The sequence below is a fragment of the Populus trichocarpa genome, chromosome 10 (assembly GCF_000002775.5).
Source record: "Populus trichocarpa isolate Nisqually-1 chromosome 10, P.trichocarpa_v4.1, whole genome shotgun sequence".
Taxonomy (NCBI): Eukaryota; Viridiplantae; Streptophyta; class Magnoliopsida; order Malpighiales; family Salicaceae; genus Populus; species Populus trichocarpa.
The window spans coordinates 8297045-8314782 of record NC_037294.2 but is presented as its reverse complement, the minus strand read 5'-3'; the positions used below and the strand labels follow the sequence as shown (position 1 = coordinate 8314782).

General features: G+C 37.7%; 3 protein-coding genes across 13 annotated transcripts; 2 read left to right on the top strand and 1 right to left on the bottom strand.

The window, feature by feature from the left end:
• LOC7460731 (oxysterol-binding protein-related protein 1D) lies at positions 1-7648 on the top strand. The gene is made up of 8 exons (XM_024610638.2): positions 1-939; positions 1494-1850; positions 2990-3077; positions 3604-4067; positions 4609-4764; positions 4921-5229; positions 6546-6890; positions 7273-7648. Exons 1-8 carry the CDS (start codon positions 418-420, stop codon positions 7444-7446), a joined length of 2415 nt encoding a protein of 804 aa, XP_024466406.1. The 5' UTR covers positions 1-417; the 3' UTR covers positions 7447-7648.
• A 327-nt stretch (positions 7649-7975) lies between these two features.
• Positions 7976-11423, bottom strand: LOC112323299 (uncharacterized). 10 transcript variants are annotated; one of them, XM_024609322.2, is made up of 7 exons: positions 10285-11422; positions 10067-10186; positions 9841-9972; positions 9211-9360; positions 9055-9108; positions 8361-8435; positions 7976-8277 (listed from the first exon to the last, which is right to left on the bottom strand). In XM_024609322.2, exons 3-7 carry the CDS (start codon positions 9937-9939, stop codon positions 8197-8199), a joined length of 459 nt encoding a protein of 152 aa, XP_024465090.1. In that variant the 5' UTR covers positions 9940-9972; positions 10067-10186; positions 10285-11422; the 3' UTR covers positions 7976-8196. The 10 variants fall into 10 exon arrangements, 6 of the variants coding, with proteins under 6 accessions (XP_024465090.1, XP_024465084.1, XP_024465086.1 ...); XM_024609316.2 differs by having other exon boundaries at positions 9841-9931; positions 10067-10190; positions 10285-11420; XM_024609318.2 differs by having other exon boundaries at positions 9841-9931; positions 10285-11420.
• A 153-nt stretch (positions 11424-11576) lies between these two features.
• Positions 11577-15668, top strand: LOC7460732 (D-cysteine desulfhydrase 2, mitochondrial). Of its 2 annotated transcripts, XM_002314542.4 has the most exons (7): positions 11577-11811; positions 12149-12475; positions 12817-12859; positions 12977-13321; positions 13973-14102; positions 14237-14410; positions 15214-15668. In XM_002314542.4, exons 1-7 carry the CDS (start codon positions 11725-11727, stop codon positions 15473-15475), a joined length of 1368 nt encoding a protein of 455 aa, XP_002314578.2. In that variant the 5' UTR covers positions 11577-11724; the 3' UTR covers positions 15476-15668. The 2 variants fall into 2 exon arrangements, with proteins under 2 accessions (XP_002314578.2, XP_024465083.1); XM_024609315.2 differs by lacking the exon at positions 11577-11811 and having other exon boundaries at positions 12327-12475; positions 12817-12863.
• Positions 15669-17738: the final 2070 nt, after the last annotated feature.

Sequence of the window (17738 nt, the reverse complement as noted above, 5' to 3'; positions counted from 1 at the left end):
CATGCGCCCGCTTTCTTTCTTTCTCTTTTTATTAAAATGCGTAATTTAGCTTAACCTACGCTTCGAGTCCACACTGCACTGTTACTACAACACTGTTCTCTCTTCTCCCCCTCTGCATTACTGACAACTGCATCAGCACTGCCTTAAATGGGATCCAGTGTGCGTCTTGCACCCCCTCCCCTCTCTCTCCTCTTTTACTGTCATGATTAGCATGGATAGCCTACAGGCTAGCTAAGCTTAGCTACCTCCTTCTCAAAAATTTATAGCACCCGCCTCTCCTCTCCTCTTCAATTTATACTCGTGTCTCCTGGATCTTATGTCATTTACGAGACCTTTCGTTTCGCTAAAGCTTGGAGCTCCGATCGGGTCCGTGCATTTGCTATCTGATCCGAACCAATTCGGAGCTCGACCTAAAAAATGAATCCTCTCTGCTGCATTGCTCCGGTATCCATCGATCGGGATCGGGCCAACCCGGTTGTGGCCAAATCAGCGAGTCAGTCGCAATTAGGACTTGATTCTTCACTTAGAACCCTAAATCAAAGTTCAAAACAGAGTTTTTCAGTTCAGGCATCTCGCGACCTCGACAAGTTTTCATCGATTGTAAGTCAAGAAATCGAAGACTCGAAGGTTTATAGTGTGAGTGGGAGCGTGAGTGTAGCGGGTATTCTGTACAAATGGGTGAATTATGGGAAGGGATGGAGGTCTCGGTGGTTTATGCTTGAAGATGGAGTGCTGTCGTATTATAAGATTCATGGACCTGATAAGATTTTGACGAGCCCAGCAGGTAGAGACAAGGGAGTTAGGGTTATCGGAGAAGGTTCTTTGAGGTACATGAAAAAAGTCAATTGGAGCTGTAGCAGCAGCAGCAGCAGCAGTAATGGTGGTGGTGGTAATAATCGGCTCAGGCAGTGCAAGCCATTCGGCGAAATTCACTTGAAGGTTGCTTCTTTATTATATATAGTAGAAAAGAAGAAGAAAACTCCTTTTCTTTTTGTTGACTTTTCCTTGCTTTTTTGTTGTTTATGTGAGTATGGATCATTACGAAATATGTTTATTATTTGGTTGTTTGTTTCTGCTGATTTGTTTGATGCTATTGTCTCTTGCCAAACATTACTAATAGTCCTTTATGTCAGCGTGGATCATTAGGAAATTCATTTAAAGGAATTTCTGATAAATTATGTGCTGGTGGTTATACATAGTGATAATGATATTCAAGTGCTCCCGAATCCTATAATTTATATGTCTGTTATGTACTGTGATTTTCTTTTAATATTCCTCCAGCATCTATCTCTTCGAAGTGTTTAGCGCATGATGTGAAAAGCTGATTTTCTTTTAATGTTCCAATGATACATGATGAGCTTACCTATCTTCTCACTGATGTTATTCAATTCAGAGGCAGCAGTCATGTAGTAACGTGTTATGACCCCTATTTCCAATAAGTTCCTATGTTTTTGTGGTAGCTCGTTTGGGCTTTAACCTTAATTTGTAAGCAGGTTTCTTCATTTCGAGCTAGCAAATCAGATGACAAGAGGCTCACCATATTCACTGGAACAAAAACTCTTCACTTGTGTTGCGTAACGAGAGAAGATAGAGCTGCATGGGTTGAGGCCCTGCAGGCTGCTAAAGATCTTTTCCCTAGAGCGTTGACAAGCAGTGATTTTTCACCTTCTGAAGATGTTGTCATTTCAACTGAGAAGTTAAGATCACGGCTAGTGCAGGAAGGTGTTGGCGAGACAGTCGTCAAAGATTGTGAGTCCATTATGTTATCAGAACTCTCTGAGATGCAAAACAAGTTGAAGGCTCTACAACATAAACACATCACGTTGCTGGACACATTGAGGCAATTAGAGGTGCTTTTTGTTCTTGTATTTACCTTTGATCTGTGCAATAATAAATTCGAATATATCAAGCATGAGTATAACATACTTTTACATTCCAGAATTTCATGAGAATGAAGCTGGACATCTCATTTTCATTTTTCAAACGTTATTATATGTTATTCACCTTGAATTTGGCTCAAGAATTGCAGTAAATAGGTTTTGTTGTTTCAATTGAATTTGAGATGTTCACACTAGTAGAAGAGACGCATGCACCAATATATCAATGGTAGTGGCGGCGGCGTGGTGGTGTTGGTAGTGGCACCGGTGGTGAAGATGGTGGCGGTGAGTTGGCGATAGGATGGTGGTGTTTGAAATAATTGGATACTATTATGAGTGGATTACTATCCATAAAATATTTTACGGAATTTTATGAGTTTAAAATATTTTTCATCAAATGAAGTAAATTTAAAGATCAACATAAAAAAAATTATGCTGACCAATTTTATTGTAAAATATTTTATGGGAAAAAAAACACAAGAAAATCAAGAAAACATTTTATGCAAAACAAACGCTCCCTAAAAGACTACAAATTTCAACATAAAGTTAGACCTCCTGACAATTAGGAAAACTACTGAAATACCCTTGTTTTACTGGAATTTGCAAAGGTTATAACTCCCCTCTCTTACAAAATCACTCATAATACATTAAACCAATTAAATTAATAAATCTGTCAAGATACTTCATTCCTAGGTCAAAAAGACTTCATGGTTGATGAAGAACCATTTGAACTACCCTAGGTTTCAAAGAGGAGAGTTCCTCTCTCAACTATGATAACACCATCAATTGGAATCTAAAATAAACGAGAATGACAGTGTCCCAAATGCTTCATATTTCAAATATGCTTACAAGGAAACAAAAAATTCTTGGTGCTTCAGAGACATGGAAAAGAGAGAAGGTTTTCATTTTATGTTTTATGTGAATGAATATGTATTGCTGCAAACTGTGCATTGAACTATAAGGCATTAATTGTGATGTTTCTTTGATGATGATCATTTTATAAAATTTTATTCCTTTCATATTTAAGCACGCAGAATCCCTCATGCATATGATGCTGGATCAGTGATGAAGAACTTTATCGAGTAATTTTCACACCTAAAATTGTTTTGCAGACAGAGAAAATTGAGCTGGAAACTACTGTGGTAGATGAAACGAAGGAACGCGATTCATATTGTGGACAAGCAAATCGACGATTTAGTGGTTAGTTTTGCTTTTAGATCTCTGTTATTACCATATTTTGATTGATTTTTTGATGCTAGTGCCTATCAGGTCTTATTGGTTAAAGAGTTTACGTAACCTTTTGTGTGAAAATACTTCAATCATACCACTGTTGGGGAAAAAAGGAAAAAGTCATTGGTTGATATTTTGATGGAGCAAATCAACCTTGTAGATCATTTTGGAATTCTACATGCTGAATAATTTTAATCAATTTCCTGGTTCTTCTGTAACTTGATTTTTTTGTCTCAATTTGGCATGTTGAAACAAAATAGACAAGCAAACTTGTAAGTTCTCCACTGGTATCAGTTATAGTTGGTGGAGTCTTGTACTTAATGGTACATAGCTCCTTCCTCACTATAGTCTTTGACAATCTCTATTTCAACTTTAGGATAAACTTAGCTAGATTGTTTAAAAGGCATTCTTGCTTTGCGCTAAGTTTTCTGATGAGACTTATTGTTGGTGCGAGTGTTGAAAATTTACTCACATTCATGTTCTTTCCATGTCACAGATTTCTATTCTGTCATGTCAGAGGCTAGTGCGAGTGATTTTGATGCTGATAATGAAAGTCAAGATGGAGGAGATGTTGAATCAGATGAAGATGACGGTATATTCTTTGATACAAATGACTTTTTGTCTGCAGATGCTTTAAGAAGTGCTTCCTATCGGAGTAGGGAAGCTACTGGAAATGCTGGTATATATGATAAAGATGGTTCTGATCATTTGCTTGGGGCTGAGAAGGAGATCATGACAGTTCAATATCCGTATGTTAAAAGAAGAGATAATTTGCCAGAACCGAAGGAGAAAGAGAAGCCTGTTGGACTATGGTCAATTATCAAGGACAATATCGGGAAGGACCTGTCTGGTGTTTGTCTTCCTGTTTATTTTAATGAACCACTCTCTTCATTGCAGAAGTGCTTTGAGGATTTGGAGTACTCGTACTTGGTTGACCGAGCATTGGAATGGGGAAAGCAGGTCAGGTCCTCAGCTGTGCTTTCTTTTGTGACAAAGCAGTTTTAAAGCATGATCTGCTTGTTACATTTTAGTCCAGGTAGTTGGTTGATCAAGCATTGGTGGACTGTAACAGATTTTTTATTTTTATTTTTTTAATTAACGAATCAACTTCTTTCCTTTGTTTTGTTTGTTACCACTGATTCAATTTGGTAACTAGCTGTTACTTGGGTTCTTGGTGATTGTAATCCCCATTTAGGGAACTTGGAATGGACTGAGGTCATTCTGCCTGCCTGCCTGATTTTAGAGGGCTATCTGGTTTGAAAAAAAGCCTGTTTAAGGCATTTATTTCTTGTTATGGATAATGAGGTGTTCAGACCTTGAACATATTTGTAGAAAACTAATATTGTGTCAGCAAGAGTTTATTGAAAACTCTATTTCGTTGTTTTAATTAGTTCCATTCTTTGGTTCATGTGGGAACGGTTTATGGTGGATCTTATATTGTATTAGGATGTCATTGAGTTAGCATTTTTACTTATACATAATGAGATTTTGCATGTTGCAGGGGAACGATTTGATGAGAATTCTAAACATTGCAGCTTTTGCTGTATCTGGGTATGCCTCAACAGAAGGTCGACAGTGCAAACCCTTCAACCCTCTCCTTGGGGAGACCTATGAGGCTGACTATCCAGATAAAGGACTTCGTTTTTTCTCAGAAAAAGTAATGCTCTTTCTTCCACCTTATGTTTTAAATTGATTGTGACTAATTCTTGAACCAGATGTACAATTACTATTGATGTTGACTAGTATCTAAATAGAAATGAATCCTAGTTTTCTCTTTATCCTTTATATGATGTTTGACTAGCCTTTTATTCAGGTTAGTCACCACCCTATGGTAGTTGCTTGCCACTGTGAGGGAAGAGGCTGGAAGTTCTGGGCTGACTCCAATCTCAAAGGGAAGTTTTGGGGGCGGTCTATTCAGCTTGATCCTGTTGGTGTCCTCACCCTGCAGTTTGAGGACGGTGAGACCTTTCAGTGGAGCAAGGTCACCACCTCCATATACAACATTATACTTGGTAAAATTTATTGTGACCACTATGGAACAATGCGCATCAAGGGCAGCGGAAACTACTCCTGCAAGCTCAAGTTCAAGGAGCAGTCCATCATAGACCGGAATCCCCATCAGGTAATTATTTTATTTCTCATGCAACCAGGGGGGCAGTTGCCCTCTTTAGTTTTTGTTCCAAAAAATAAATTATTAATATATTGAAATTAAAATCTCACCTTGTACTAAAAGATGTTTGACCTCCTTGCCTTTTCTCCTAATTTGTAGAAAACCATAAAGAGAAAAATATTCAAGTGGAGGAAGGGCAAAAAGTCAAGTGATTTCATCATTTTCCGTTCTTGCTTGTTAAAGAGATTAACAACCTTTCCATCAATGTATATCCTAGGGCCTTTTGGAAGATTATTAATCCATAATCCATAGATTGCTAGCTGCTGTTAAACCAGGCAGAATGCTTTATGAAATGTATGGAGCAGCAGAAAATTGAGCCAGAAAAGATAAGATAAAAGAATTTAGACGAATAATAATGACAGTTTTTAAGAACTCAAATAATTAGTACTTTGAGGCAGCTTAATAACATACCTCAGCTCTCCTATGGTGTGTTTAGGGTTCTCTAATCCACACATGAGACGTGGAAGAGTTATATCATTCATTCCCTCCCCTCTCTCTCCTTAATGGTTGGATATTGTTTGCTTTACTCTAACTCATGGTAGATGATGACTTACATAGCTTTCCATCAGGCTCTTTTAGTTTTTTCTTTCCTCATGCCTGCATTACACATAAACACATAGAAGTACTCCTGGTGCATGGCTTCCTCGTTCACATAAAATTGGGATCCACCATGATAGCTATCTGTGGGTCCAGAGCTACATTGGGAGTTTCTAACGATCTCTTTATATTATGAACAACATGAGAGAGTATGATAACAACCAGCTCCTTTTGGGCTAGCCCAGAGCTAGAGTTGTTACAGCTATTATCATACTCTCTCTCTCTCTCTCTCTATATATATATATATATATATATATATATATATATATATGAAGAGAGAGAGAGAGATCATTGGGCCAAAGTCCAAAGCATTCTCTTATATTCTCTCTTAATATAGATTTATATTAATGTTATAAGATATAGAGATAGAGTATACTATCAATATTAATTTGTTATTCCACTTCACTTTTGTTGTAACGACCAATATAGTCATATTTAAGCAACATGTTGAATAATATTACAACACAAAGTGGAGTGGGAATAACACCACCCTTAATTAATATAGACTTTAATGTTGTTAAAGCTGCTAGGCACTCTTAAGCTCTGAGGGGTTTTAGCCTGGGCCCAAGGTCCAGAGTGCAAGTGTGGTATTGGGTGAACTACGGCGCAATGGTTATGATACAATATGAGAAGTGTTTAAAAGGTGACATAACGCCTTTTTTCTACTGTAGGTCCATGGATTTGTACAAGATAATAGAACAGGAGAGAAGGTAGCAATGCTGGTTGGGAAGTGGGATGAAGCAGTGTATTATGTGCTTGGGGATCCAACTACAAAGCCAAAGGGTTACGATCCAATGACGGAGGCTGTCTTGCTCTGGGAAAGGGACAAATCTGTTACCAAGACGAGATACAATCTCACCCCTTTTGCAATATCTTTGAATGAACTCACTCCTGGCTTGTTGGAAAAATTGCCTCCTACCGACTCAAGATTGAGACCAGATCAGAGACACTTAGAAAATGGGGAATATGAATTGGCTAATTCAGAGAAGTTGAGACTGGAGCAGCTACAAAGACAGGTACCTGCTTGTCTATCTTTAATAGGCGATGCCATAAGCTGAACAAAACAAAATGTTATGGCTGTGCGGTTGGAGCATTTGTTTTTCCTTATAGTTCAGAGTCATTTGTGCAGAGACTTTTGGCTGTCTCATCATCTATAAGATCTTGTGATGGAATCCCTTTTGAAGTTTATGCTCCCTTTAATCATTAATTTCTCTTCTGTGCTGATTGGTTAGATGATATCAAGGTGCATTAGGATTCACTGGGTTTATGGCGTTGTATTGCGGTTCTTTAGCTCATCCATCATTCATTCTCCCATGCTCATCAGGAAAAACAAAAAGGCTGTATGCTTCTTTTCTTTTATTTTTCTCAAGTAAAATATACGTTTTCTTCGTGAAACAGGCAAGGAAATTGCAGGAAAGGGGGTGGCAACCAAGATGGTTTCGGAAGGACGAGGATGGATGTTATTGTTATATGGGTGGGTACTGGGACGCAAGAGAAAGAAAGAACTGGGACGGAATTCCCGATATATTCGGTCAGAGCACTGATCCGTCTTCATGTTTAGCAGAAGAGTAAGCAAGCAAGCGGTTTCGAATGTCTCAGCAAATATATTTTGGTTCCCATCCTCCCTGTATTTTATTTTTTCTCTCCCTTCCCTCTGTTCAACTGGGAATTCAAAACGAGAGTTGTGATATTTAAATGTTGCTTTTGTTCTGCTGCAAAGACGTTCAAGGTGTGTGCCTCGTATATTTACCCTAGGAAATCAGTTAATTTACAAGGACCCGCTCTCGAGTAATTATTTAGGCACACTCTTCTCTGTAAAAATCATCTTTTTTCAATTTTTTTAAAATTTTTTCCCATCCATGAAGTTAAAAGAAGTTTTGATTCCAAGGTTGTTGACACTTGGAGAAAGGCGAACAAAATTTCAGGACATGATAAATGTTTTCTCGGGAGGGGCAACACCTCATACGACCGACCTTTCTTGGAAACTCAAGGACTGGACCGAGTCCTTGATCATCAGCTTGGGTGCTTATCGCAGATTCGCAGTCTATGAAAATTTTAAAGTTTTTCTTGAACTTATATATATATTATTTTTACTGTTTTAATATATTAATATTAAAAATAAATTTAACCCTAACCAGCTACTGTGATGATCAACAATAAGTCGCACCAATTTTGGCACCTGGCTTTAATACCATGATCAACAAATTTAACCCTGATAACAAGCTGCATCACCTAGAAGCTTTCATTAGCAAGTTTACGTTGCCATATCCTTCCTGTCTATATAAAAAAGAAGCTTCATGACGTGCTAATACATGGTTCTGATCATTTCCATGCTTTCTTCCCCCGGAACTGCTCGCCAGAACGGTTCTGCTTTCTCCTTTTCTCTTGTCCAACAGAAATGGCCTGGAACAAGCAAACAGAGTCAGCGGAAACAACCTGTTTACACTTTCACAATAAAATCATAACAAAGCAGCTGCTAAGCATGCCTCGGGACGCGAACGATCATGTACAAACTGATTTACTATTTGTTTGAACAGTGGCTCAACTGCATCAGGAGGCACCTGATACAACAAAACAGTGAGCAGGGAAGAGAGCCCGAGAATCATACAGAAGTTAGCAGAAGAAGATGAAGACCGACAGAGTAAGTTTGCAGGGGAGAAAACTACGATCAAAGCATTAAATTCAATCAATCAAAATGGAAAAGTAAGAAAGGCCATGGCCATCTTTCTGCTGCCACAGCATAAATTCCATTCATTCTAGGACCACACCTGAACATATTTCCGAAGAACGAAGAAAAGGATAAAAATCCAATAAAATAACTGGGAAGTAGGTTCCTGGACCTGAAGTTTACACAGAAATTGACGTCAATAAAAAATGTTCATTTTAACTGAAAAGTATACAAGCCAATGCAGCATTTTGGGAAAACAGAATCTCAAATTAACTCCTTGTGTTCCAACATTTTCTTCATTCTTGTTGCTCATTGTCCATGAACCTACTTCCCAGTTATTTTTCAGAACTCAAAATAAGGTATACACAGACACGCGTGCATAATTATATGTGATACCCAACATATGATACATAAGCTCAAAAACCATTTGTAAAACATGTCGGGAAAAAAAGCAAGTGCATATGCTAATGGGCACACCACAAACTCTTCCAAAGCCAAGATCTCATAATCACCTCAAAACATTCATTGGAAGTCTGAAGGCGACAAAATAACTTCTCAGCAAACCCCTGAAAGCAAAATGGAATTCTAAAATCTCTTTATCCCACATACAGATGTTCAGAATTTCTGTGGAACTACACTGAGTAAAATTATAGGCAAAGAGAAAAAACCTGTGCATTTTTTAGATGGTTGAATAGTGAATTACAATTCGAATTGCTGTTTTCCAATGACAATCTTTGCTGCCTTTTCGTGCTACATATGACACGGTGCAGTGTTGCTTTCTTTTTCTTCTTACTAGCTACTGTACCTTTATGGCATGCCTGGAATTTTGAACAAAAAACAACAAAATATGGTAAACTAACCATGATTTTTCAATCTTTAATCGATTAATCATAACATCTCCTTCAGTGCATCAATGCCAATTCTGCCAACAAGAAAGGGGTGAGGTTGGGTAATATACCATTGACCATATAAATTGGAACTTGAAAACACAAGTTAAGGCTGATTTGGGTGTTTGGTTTCATGTGATGTTAGGCTTCTGCGTATACCGTTGTGCTGTTTTTTTGGGGTGGATGGAGAGATTGAGTAAGAAGACCAAAGTGATGATGGGTTACCTTGGGGATTCATGTTCATGTTGGTGGCTCTGTTTTTTCTTCTATTTTCTTCTAGGCAAGCTAAATGTTTAACGAGTTAGCAATAAGTTACTAGCCATATGGACTATTATGATAGCACAGGTTGCTAGTCACTGTCGAGTGGCTGCCTCTAGAATTTCGCCAAAAACAAAATATAGGGTATCTGACCTTATACATACTCTTCATTAATGACAACTTGAGCAGTTTGAGGATTTGGATCATCTTCGCCACTTGAAGCATCCCTATCATCATCTTCAATCTTCTCATAATCAAGGAGAAATGACAGCAGCGATCATGATTCTGACAGACGCAATCAAATTTCAAAAACTGGAAAGCAGAAATGACAACCCCCCCCAAAAAAAAAAAAAACAAAAGAAAAGAAAAGAAAGCTGACCTTGATGATGAATCAAACATGCCATACAAATTGAATATGATGTTCTATTATCAAACCGCACCTTTCTTCAGTGAAGTTCACATAGTGTAATAAGCGCTCTGTTCGCTCATGCTTCATCATCTTGCTACGTGAACATTTTTTTTTTTAAAAAAACAACCAGTCCAAACCTTCGAAAGCACAAAGATAAATCATAGTCCAGGCTGCAAAAAATTACAAACCTGCAGCATGGAAAAGAGGATATTTTGAAGGACCCGATTGTTAGCCTCATTTTTATGCTGCTTATTCATCCTCCTAATGCTATGAACAACATGAGTAAAAGCCAATTTCCTCAATGTCCTATTTCCCAGTGTTTGAAGCTCCATATATAACGCTAGTGTTTTCACTAATATCAACCATCTACAAACACATTATGTCAATCAAATTCACGAAATTAGAAAATAATAATCACAAATTAATGGGCAATTCAAAAAAGTAAAGAGAGAATGTTTTGACTGGACTTGTATGATAGAACAGCCTGTTTAGAGATAAGTAATGTGTCGGACATAAATTCAACCTGACTATTGTTATATTACTTGAGATGCCTGACAATGAACTTCTAGAATGTCCAAAGTAGCACCTTGTAAAATTGCTCCGTAGGCAGCTCCTGCTATACAAGTTTATACTGAGCCTAAGAACTTCCATAAGAAATCCTTCGCTGGGAAATTGAGGATTGAACTGATCAGTGACGAGGGTTTTGCCATGGTTGAACTTCTTGTGCTATTAACTAATTTAAACCATTGGCTTTCGCATGTGTTATCTTTACTCAAACATTTGAAAGTACTTGTAACAATGGTGTTGGGTATGCTCTTCGGTTAATCAGTAGAATAAGCGTTTTAGAATCATGATACCGAAGACCTGAAGGCAGAGTCCGAGCAGACGATTTGAGAAACTCAGCGAGTTGAGCGGGGAACTCATCGAGTTGCTTCGGGTAAAAGGGTGTAACATGAGCCAAAAACGTGGCGCGGTCACTGAGATGCTTGGCAATGGCGGGGTCATTCTGTGGAGAAATTGAGAGCTGCTTGGTGTTGAAAAAGCTCCACAGCCGACTTGAATTGGCTGTAAACCAGACCAGATCCTTTTCGTGACCTTCTGGGTCGATTTTCATTTTGGATTGGAGAGATGGAAGGCTCAGCTTCTCCGAGCTCCGTCCAGAAGCCGACAAGGAATCCGCCGTCGACATTTTTAAGATTGAGAAAGAAAACCCCTGCTAAAACCCCAGGGTCTGCTTAATTTTATCGTTATGTACAGCTACGCTTTCGAGCCGATGCATCTTACGACATCGTATCTTGGCGGAATTTTTTACCTCTCCTTCTTTTGACTGAAGCTGAGTTAATTATAACTTAGTCCCTATTGTGTTTTGGAATCAATTGATTAGTCCATTTAATATCAGAAATAATAAAATAGTTAGTCTGAAACCTGGAGGAGTGAGTAATTAGTATTTTAAAACTTTAGGGACTTGTATATTATTTATTCGACTGAAGCCCGCAGATAGGCAAGGCCCGACGGCATAACATAAGCCAGAAAATTAGTTTCGATTCCTGTCTTCTCTTCTTCAGGGAGGACTGCGAGAGTAGAGTGTAAAGAGACTGAGAGTTGGAGGCAGGCAGGCAGCCACTGCAATGAAACTACAAGGTTTAAGCAGTATAAGAACAATCAAGGCCATGAAAACCGGGCTTTGCTCGGCTCAGTTTTCAAGTCATTCTCAGGTTCCTTTTCTCTTTCCCTCGTTGAAGATTTCTTTCTTTTTTTCATGAATTGTAAATGTTATAGCCAGCCCAAGTGATTAGTGAGTAAAGACTTTACATTGTTGCTTAGATTTTCTCTTACAGTATATTTTGTTATGGGTTGGGAAGAAGAAGAAGGGAAGAGGGAATAATCGGGGACTGTATGCTCTACTTCCATGTTTTTTTTTCTAGAAAGATTGCAAAACAAACTCCTGTAAATTTATTGGTTAAAGCCTAAGGTTTCTTTTCCTTTGCTAAAGTAAACCGTTGAGAGGTGTGTTAATCATATAAAGATTATGTTTTTTCCATTCATTTCCAGGGTCTTCCTAAAGTTAAACTGAGCGATGAAGAGTTAATGTCAAAGGTGCTTAATAGAAGATGGATGTTACATATCCCAGATACTGAAATTCACCAAATAAAGCTTTCTTTATCGCAAGGACGAAATAGGGATGGACCATCTGGTAACTTATCCTTTTTGAACAATACCAAACCATATTTTGGTGATGACTTGATGGAGAAAGGCAGTGAAGATCCTTTCTTCTATGTTGTAAGGGATGATTTGTTGCATCCGTTGGTCAATGGTAATAAAGCGAGAAAACTAGATGCGTTGCTCCCCCTCCTTGTAGATTATTCTGTGACTGATGTGGTAAGCTTGCATTCCTTAAGGATATAGGATAGCGATTATATGTTATAATGCAGGGCTTCTCTTTGTTGGCTTTAGAAATTGGGTTTCTCCCCTTTATTGTGAATTATGTGCGTAGTTTTGCATTTTTCTGGAGCAGCTGGTTTCTGGTTTTGCATTTTAGTCATGTCAATGATTGGCTTGTCCTTGTTAGATTCAACCTCAAGGGATCTCAGCTCATGCACGTAAACACCCACTGTAGTTTTTAGGGAATTATGGCATGCAGTAGACTTCACCAAGCCATTCTCTCTTCAATTTTAGGGACTTTGAAGACCATATAACTTTCAACTGGGACATTTTTCTAGGTTACATGTGGAGGCTGTCAAAGTGCGCACGCAGCAGCTGTTGGTAGGTAATCTCTTGCTGTAGTGACTATAAGACACTTGCCTGAGTTTTATGGGATTTTCTATTTCTAACAAGTAAATATGAGATTTTGCTTGGCTTAGTGAGATATGCATTTTACAGCTGTTTCATGTGCTGAGAGAGGGCTAAAATCACATTTGCTTCTGAGAGGAGAGCAGCCTGAAATTCTGACGGGTTATAACCTAATTTCAACAATATATGGAGATATCACTTATGTTCCTAGATCTATTTATGCCCATCGGATGAATATGCTGAAGAGTCATGCTGATTTGGTGGCAAGCAACACTGGCCATATTTTATGCTGTAATGACATCCTTGAGTCATCTTTATCAGCCCAGTCTAGTACTTCAAGCTCTGGGCACATAGATGCTCATGGAAACACCGAGAACCATCCAAGAAAGGTCGTAATCATCAATGAAGGAGCAGGGGATGTTGTAGCATTACTAGGTAAGGTGGAAATCCTGTTTCTGTATATGTACGTGAAGGCATACTTGCTGAGAAATCCTTTTCTCTTGGTGGGTAATTGTTAGCTTTTAGGGAGTAAGCACAAAGACAGGTTGGAAATCTAGATCCTTGGTAATCATGCCCATGACGCACTACTACCCAGGCTCGTGGGATCTTCTTATCTGGGTATCATGTTGAGGATTCTGAGTTACTCTCTGTTAATGCTCTTATATTGTAATAGATGAAGCACAATGTTTAATTGACATGCTTGTCTCAAAGAATCTCAAGGTGTTTTACCTAAGGCCTATTTTATGCACTTTTGAACTGACTGGCTGTTGATGAAGGTCAAGGAGAACCACCAGAAAGATGTTCATGGTTCTTATGGATTGCCGTGACTTTGAAAGGTTTAGCTGTGCATTAAACTTTGCCAATATCCTCATGGTCTCTAGATTGTTCTTTGCTGCTCTGGGCTGTATACCAAGGATTGACAATGTGCATAATATCTATTTGCTTAATGATTTAAGAGACCATAGGTTCCCTTTGATTAAGAATGCACTATTTTTTATTATTTCTATATTGTCATTTGGAACTTGTCGTTGATGCAGTTGCTAGTGCTTCCAACAATGGCTTATTTAACGTGATTCTTTCTTATAGGTGTCATTCGCCTAGTGCAGTATCTGTGCCAGAGTCATTTACTTGGAAAAGAGAGACAGATAAAGCTGGTTGTAGATGCTGGCACTGGAACAACAGCCATCGGTTTGGGAATTGGAGCCCAATGTTTAGGGTATGTTCCAGTTTCTATTAAAGCCTTCAATTGACCTGACTAAATATTTGAATGATTGTGTTACCTACCACTCCCAGGGATTGAGTTTTATTTGACCATGCACAACACTCTTAACTATTTTGGTGACCTCTCAGGCTCCCATGGGAGGTAACTGCAGTCATGTTGGCTGATACAATTGATGCATACAGACAACAAGAGCAAAAATTAATTTCTGATTTCAGGACAAGATTTGGTTTTCATCTTACTGACCATTGCTTAAATGAAGTAGATGGAGTTGTTCATTGGGTCGCACGCTGCCATCAGAGAAAGTGCGTAATGTGCTTATCTTTTTTTGCTCTTTCAAACTTAATGTTTCCATTTTTTTGTTGCCCTTAAAATCTATGTAACCAAGTGTTTACCCTTTGTGAAGCACGGAACGTTGTTCTTTAAGATATGATTTTTCAGTGTAGGAAATTTTCATTTGAGTAGCAATTATATATGCGCAGAATTGTAATAATAAGGTTCGGTAAAAAACATTCTAGTTATAATATCCATGCAAAATTCAGAAGCGAAGAAATAAAGAGAGAACTGACATTTGTTTTTAATCTGGAGGTAGAAGAATTAGATTATGAAGTTTCTTATGCAATGTGGGGGATAACTAGGAGATAAAGAGAACGTATTAAAAACAAATTGACTTGGGTTGTATAATATTTACTGAGTAATTATCATTGGACCAATGAGTAAGAAAAGATGAGCCTTTTTTTTATTATTCATTTCAGTGTATGCATCACTCAGCCTCCTTGATGGTCTCTACTGCTAGTTTCACTATTTCTGTAATTTGGCAACATTGTTTAGGAGTTGCCCGTAACAATTGCACAGCTATTCATTGTAACCTACTTATAAATTGTGAGATCCTGCATGCAGTGTAGCCTTCACAATTATTAGTTTAACATCAGTGCAAAAGGGTTATAAATGTCCCCCGAAGGGAAGTGTTTTTTCAAGTAGACTGAGAACTAAGTCTTTATTTGTGATGTCATGGGCATATACAGTGTAAGATCTATCCAGGATATATTTTAATTGGAATTATTTGTTTTGGTTAACAACTTGAGACGTGCCTTTCTCTCTCTGTTAGATTTGGCAATGTTTTGGAAGGAGAAACAGAGACATGCCAACAAATTGCACAGCAGACTGGTATTCTAGTGGATCCTGTGTATACTTTGGCTGCATGGGAAATGGCAACACAACTTAGCAGGAAAGAAATGGAAGGGGGTGCACGAGTGGTGATGCTTCACACAGGGGGCACTCTAGGCTTGTTTGGTTTAGCACAGAGGTATAAATCTTACTTCCGTAAGCTCAAAGAAGGATTATCCTCTGTAAAAGTTGCACTTCATTAACTTTGTGTGTGATAATATACCATACCATTCAAAGAGTTCTTCTGCACCAACTATTTGTAAATCTTCAATGCAAATTGCGCAGAAGAGTTTTCGTTGCTATACTGCATGTGACTGCATTTTCCCTCCCTTGTAATCTATGGACCTTGATTCCAGTCTTTTCTTCACATTGGGTTTGATACAGCGTGTTATGACATAGACATCTCTCATTATATTATTTACCGCAAAAGAAAACAATGCAACTTTTGTTGTGTTCTTTTCTCAATCGGAACTAATCATGTGCCAATCTCAGCTCTCGGGCTTCAAATCCAAAACAAGGGGAATTGATTTTTTTTTCAGAATCATTGCCCCATTATTATTTTATAGTATAGCGAATAAATGGGTCCAGAAAAAACCCTATACAATCGCAGGGCTTGATCAAGAACTTCTAGTCCCCGCATGGGCAACTGACATGAAGCTCTCGCTTACTCTATTACAAAAAACAATAAACATGCGCAAAACAAAAGATAGTCGGACAAACTCGTTACTATTTGATAAAAAAGTGCAGTTCCCAACTGTGTCCTGATGGTCATGATCTGGAGTGCGTCTGTTGGCCAGGTGAGCCTCGTGCACCTCGCAAGCAAATGAAGTTTTCGTGTGTTTGATATTGTAATGGTTTTTATGATTATAATTTTTAATATATATATAAATTTTAGTATTTTTTAATCAAGATTTTAAGATAGTTTTTAGCTTATACTTTCAAATTTGTAGCTATAGCAAAACATAGACAGAAACGAAAAAAAAAAAAAAGTGAAACCATGGGGACTAGGGAAATAAAATAACAGGAGTCCCAATAGGAAATCTGGGAAATAGAGTAGTTATTTTACTTGAACATCGGCTGCATCACCGAATATTTTTATGCTTGAACATTCTTGATGGCAGTGTTAATGTCAATACATAAAGCTGCCTAGAATCTAAGACCACAATAAATACTGCATTTATATATATATATAAGCATACTAGAGCCAGTGGCCACTCTCCTAAGACATGTTGCCACAGAAACACGATTCGCCACAGTAGCCGGACACGACAGGGTCCGCCTTACGCACTCATGTCCCAAGACCAAGATTCAATTGGGCTCTCCTAGTTGAAAGCTTAGTAGGATTAAATAAATAAATGAGAGAGTAATAATTGCAGCAGCAGCCACTGTGGGATAGTGGCGCATACACTTTTTAGGCCAAAAGCAGTAGAAGATGGAGGAATGGAGGAGGCGGCAGCATTCCTGGTAACCAGGGGAGCAAATGAGGATGGTCCCCTGTTGCCTTTGTCTCTGCCTATATTTCCTGACATGCTCTTTGTAATAACATTCAATTCCTATGCATACACAAAACTTTAGCCAATCATTTTAGGATCATGTTGGTCCCAAGCAGTATGTTTTTGAGAGAGCCTACACTATCTGATAAAAATAATTTTCTAAATTTAAATCTAATGATTCAACCGGTATCAGTATTTAATCAATTTTAATAATTTGTTTGATAAGTTTTAGCTTTAATGTTAGATAGATGATCCTGCTATGTTGTAGGTCAAATTAATTTTTTACCGGTATAAAAAAAGATGATCATATGATAGCAACGCTTTAAAAAGAGTAAAAAAATCTAAGAATTTTGTAAATAAAAGAAATTGCATGTGTTGTAAGAGCACTGATTTGAAAAGTAAATAAAATAAAACACCATGAAATGAGCATCTCTTGCTTAACTCACGCAATTAATTTAATTTAATTAAAAAACAAAATTTTTTTTAAAAAAAAATAGATTCAACAAAGGCCAAAATAAAAATCCCAGTTAACTCTTGTTACTTTCAAAATAAAAACAAAATCATAGAAAGTGAATTAAAAAAAAACAAAACATTAGTGAATGAAACCGGAAAAAAAAGATCTTAAGAAAGAAGAAAAAAACTAAGTAAACCTGGGTGAACCTCGTAAACTCAGGTTAATCTTTCAAACTCGTAACTCGTTAAATTGTATACATTGGCTCAACTAAGAAGCTCAACACCCACCCAATAAATTTAATTTAATTTAAATAAATAAATTTCCTTTAGTGAGGCAATCCTTGTTATTTTAAAAACATAGATAAATCATATAGAAAACAAATAAAAAGAGCGTTGGAGGATGAAATCGGAAAAAAAATTGAACTTAAGAAAAGAAAAAAATCAAGCAAGTCCGAGTGAACCTTATAAACTCGGTTTAAATTTTCAAACTCACAGGTCATTAAATTCTCGACCCAGGCTC

What these genes read in the sequence shown, in the direction of transcription:
- LOC112323299 (XM_024609316.2), bottom strand. Translation starts at nt 10,086, where the DNA reads ATGTTTGATTCATCATCAAG. An exon ending in ATGTTTGATTCATCATCAAG is followed by an intron (nt 9,932 to 10,066) that starts GTCAGCTTTCTT and finishes GATTATGAGAAG; the next exon opens with ATTGAAGATGATGATAGGGA. An exon ending in ACCATCTAAAAAATGCACAG is followed by an intron (nt 9,109 to 9,210) that starts GTTTTTTCTCTT and finishes TTTTGCTTTCAG; the next exon opens with GGGTTTGCTGAGAAGTTATT.
- LOC7460732 (XM_002314542.4), top strand. Translation starts at nt 11,725, where the DNA reads ATGAAACTACAAGGTTTAAGCAGTATAAGAACAATCAAGGCCATGAAA. An exon ending in GGATGTTGTAGCATTACTAG is followed by an intron (nt 13,322 to 13,972) that starts GTAAGGTGGAAA and finishes TCTTTCTTATAG; the next exon opens with GTGTCATTCGCCTAGTGCAG. An exon ending in ATTGGAGCCCAATGTTTAGG is followed by an intron (nt 14,103 to 14,236) that starts GTATGTTCCAGT and finishes GTGACCTCTCAG; the next exon opens with GCTCCCATGGGAGGTAACTG.
- LOC7460731 (XM_024610638.2), top strand. Translation starts at nt 418, where the DNA reads ATGAATCCTCTCTGCTGCATTGCTCCGGTATCCATCGATCGGGATCGG. An exon ending in AGCAAATCGACGATTTAGTG is followed by an intron (nt 3,078 to 3,603) that starts GTTAGTTTTGCT and finishes TCCATGTCACAG; the next exon opens with ATTTCTATTCTGTCATGTCA. An exon ending in TAGACCGGAATCCCCATCAG is followed by an intron (nt 5,230 to 6,545) that starts GTAATTATTTTA and finishes TTTCTACTGTAG; the next exon opens with GTCCATGGATTTGTACAAGA.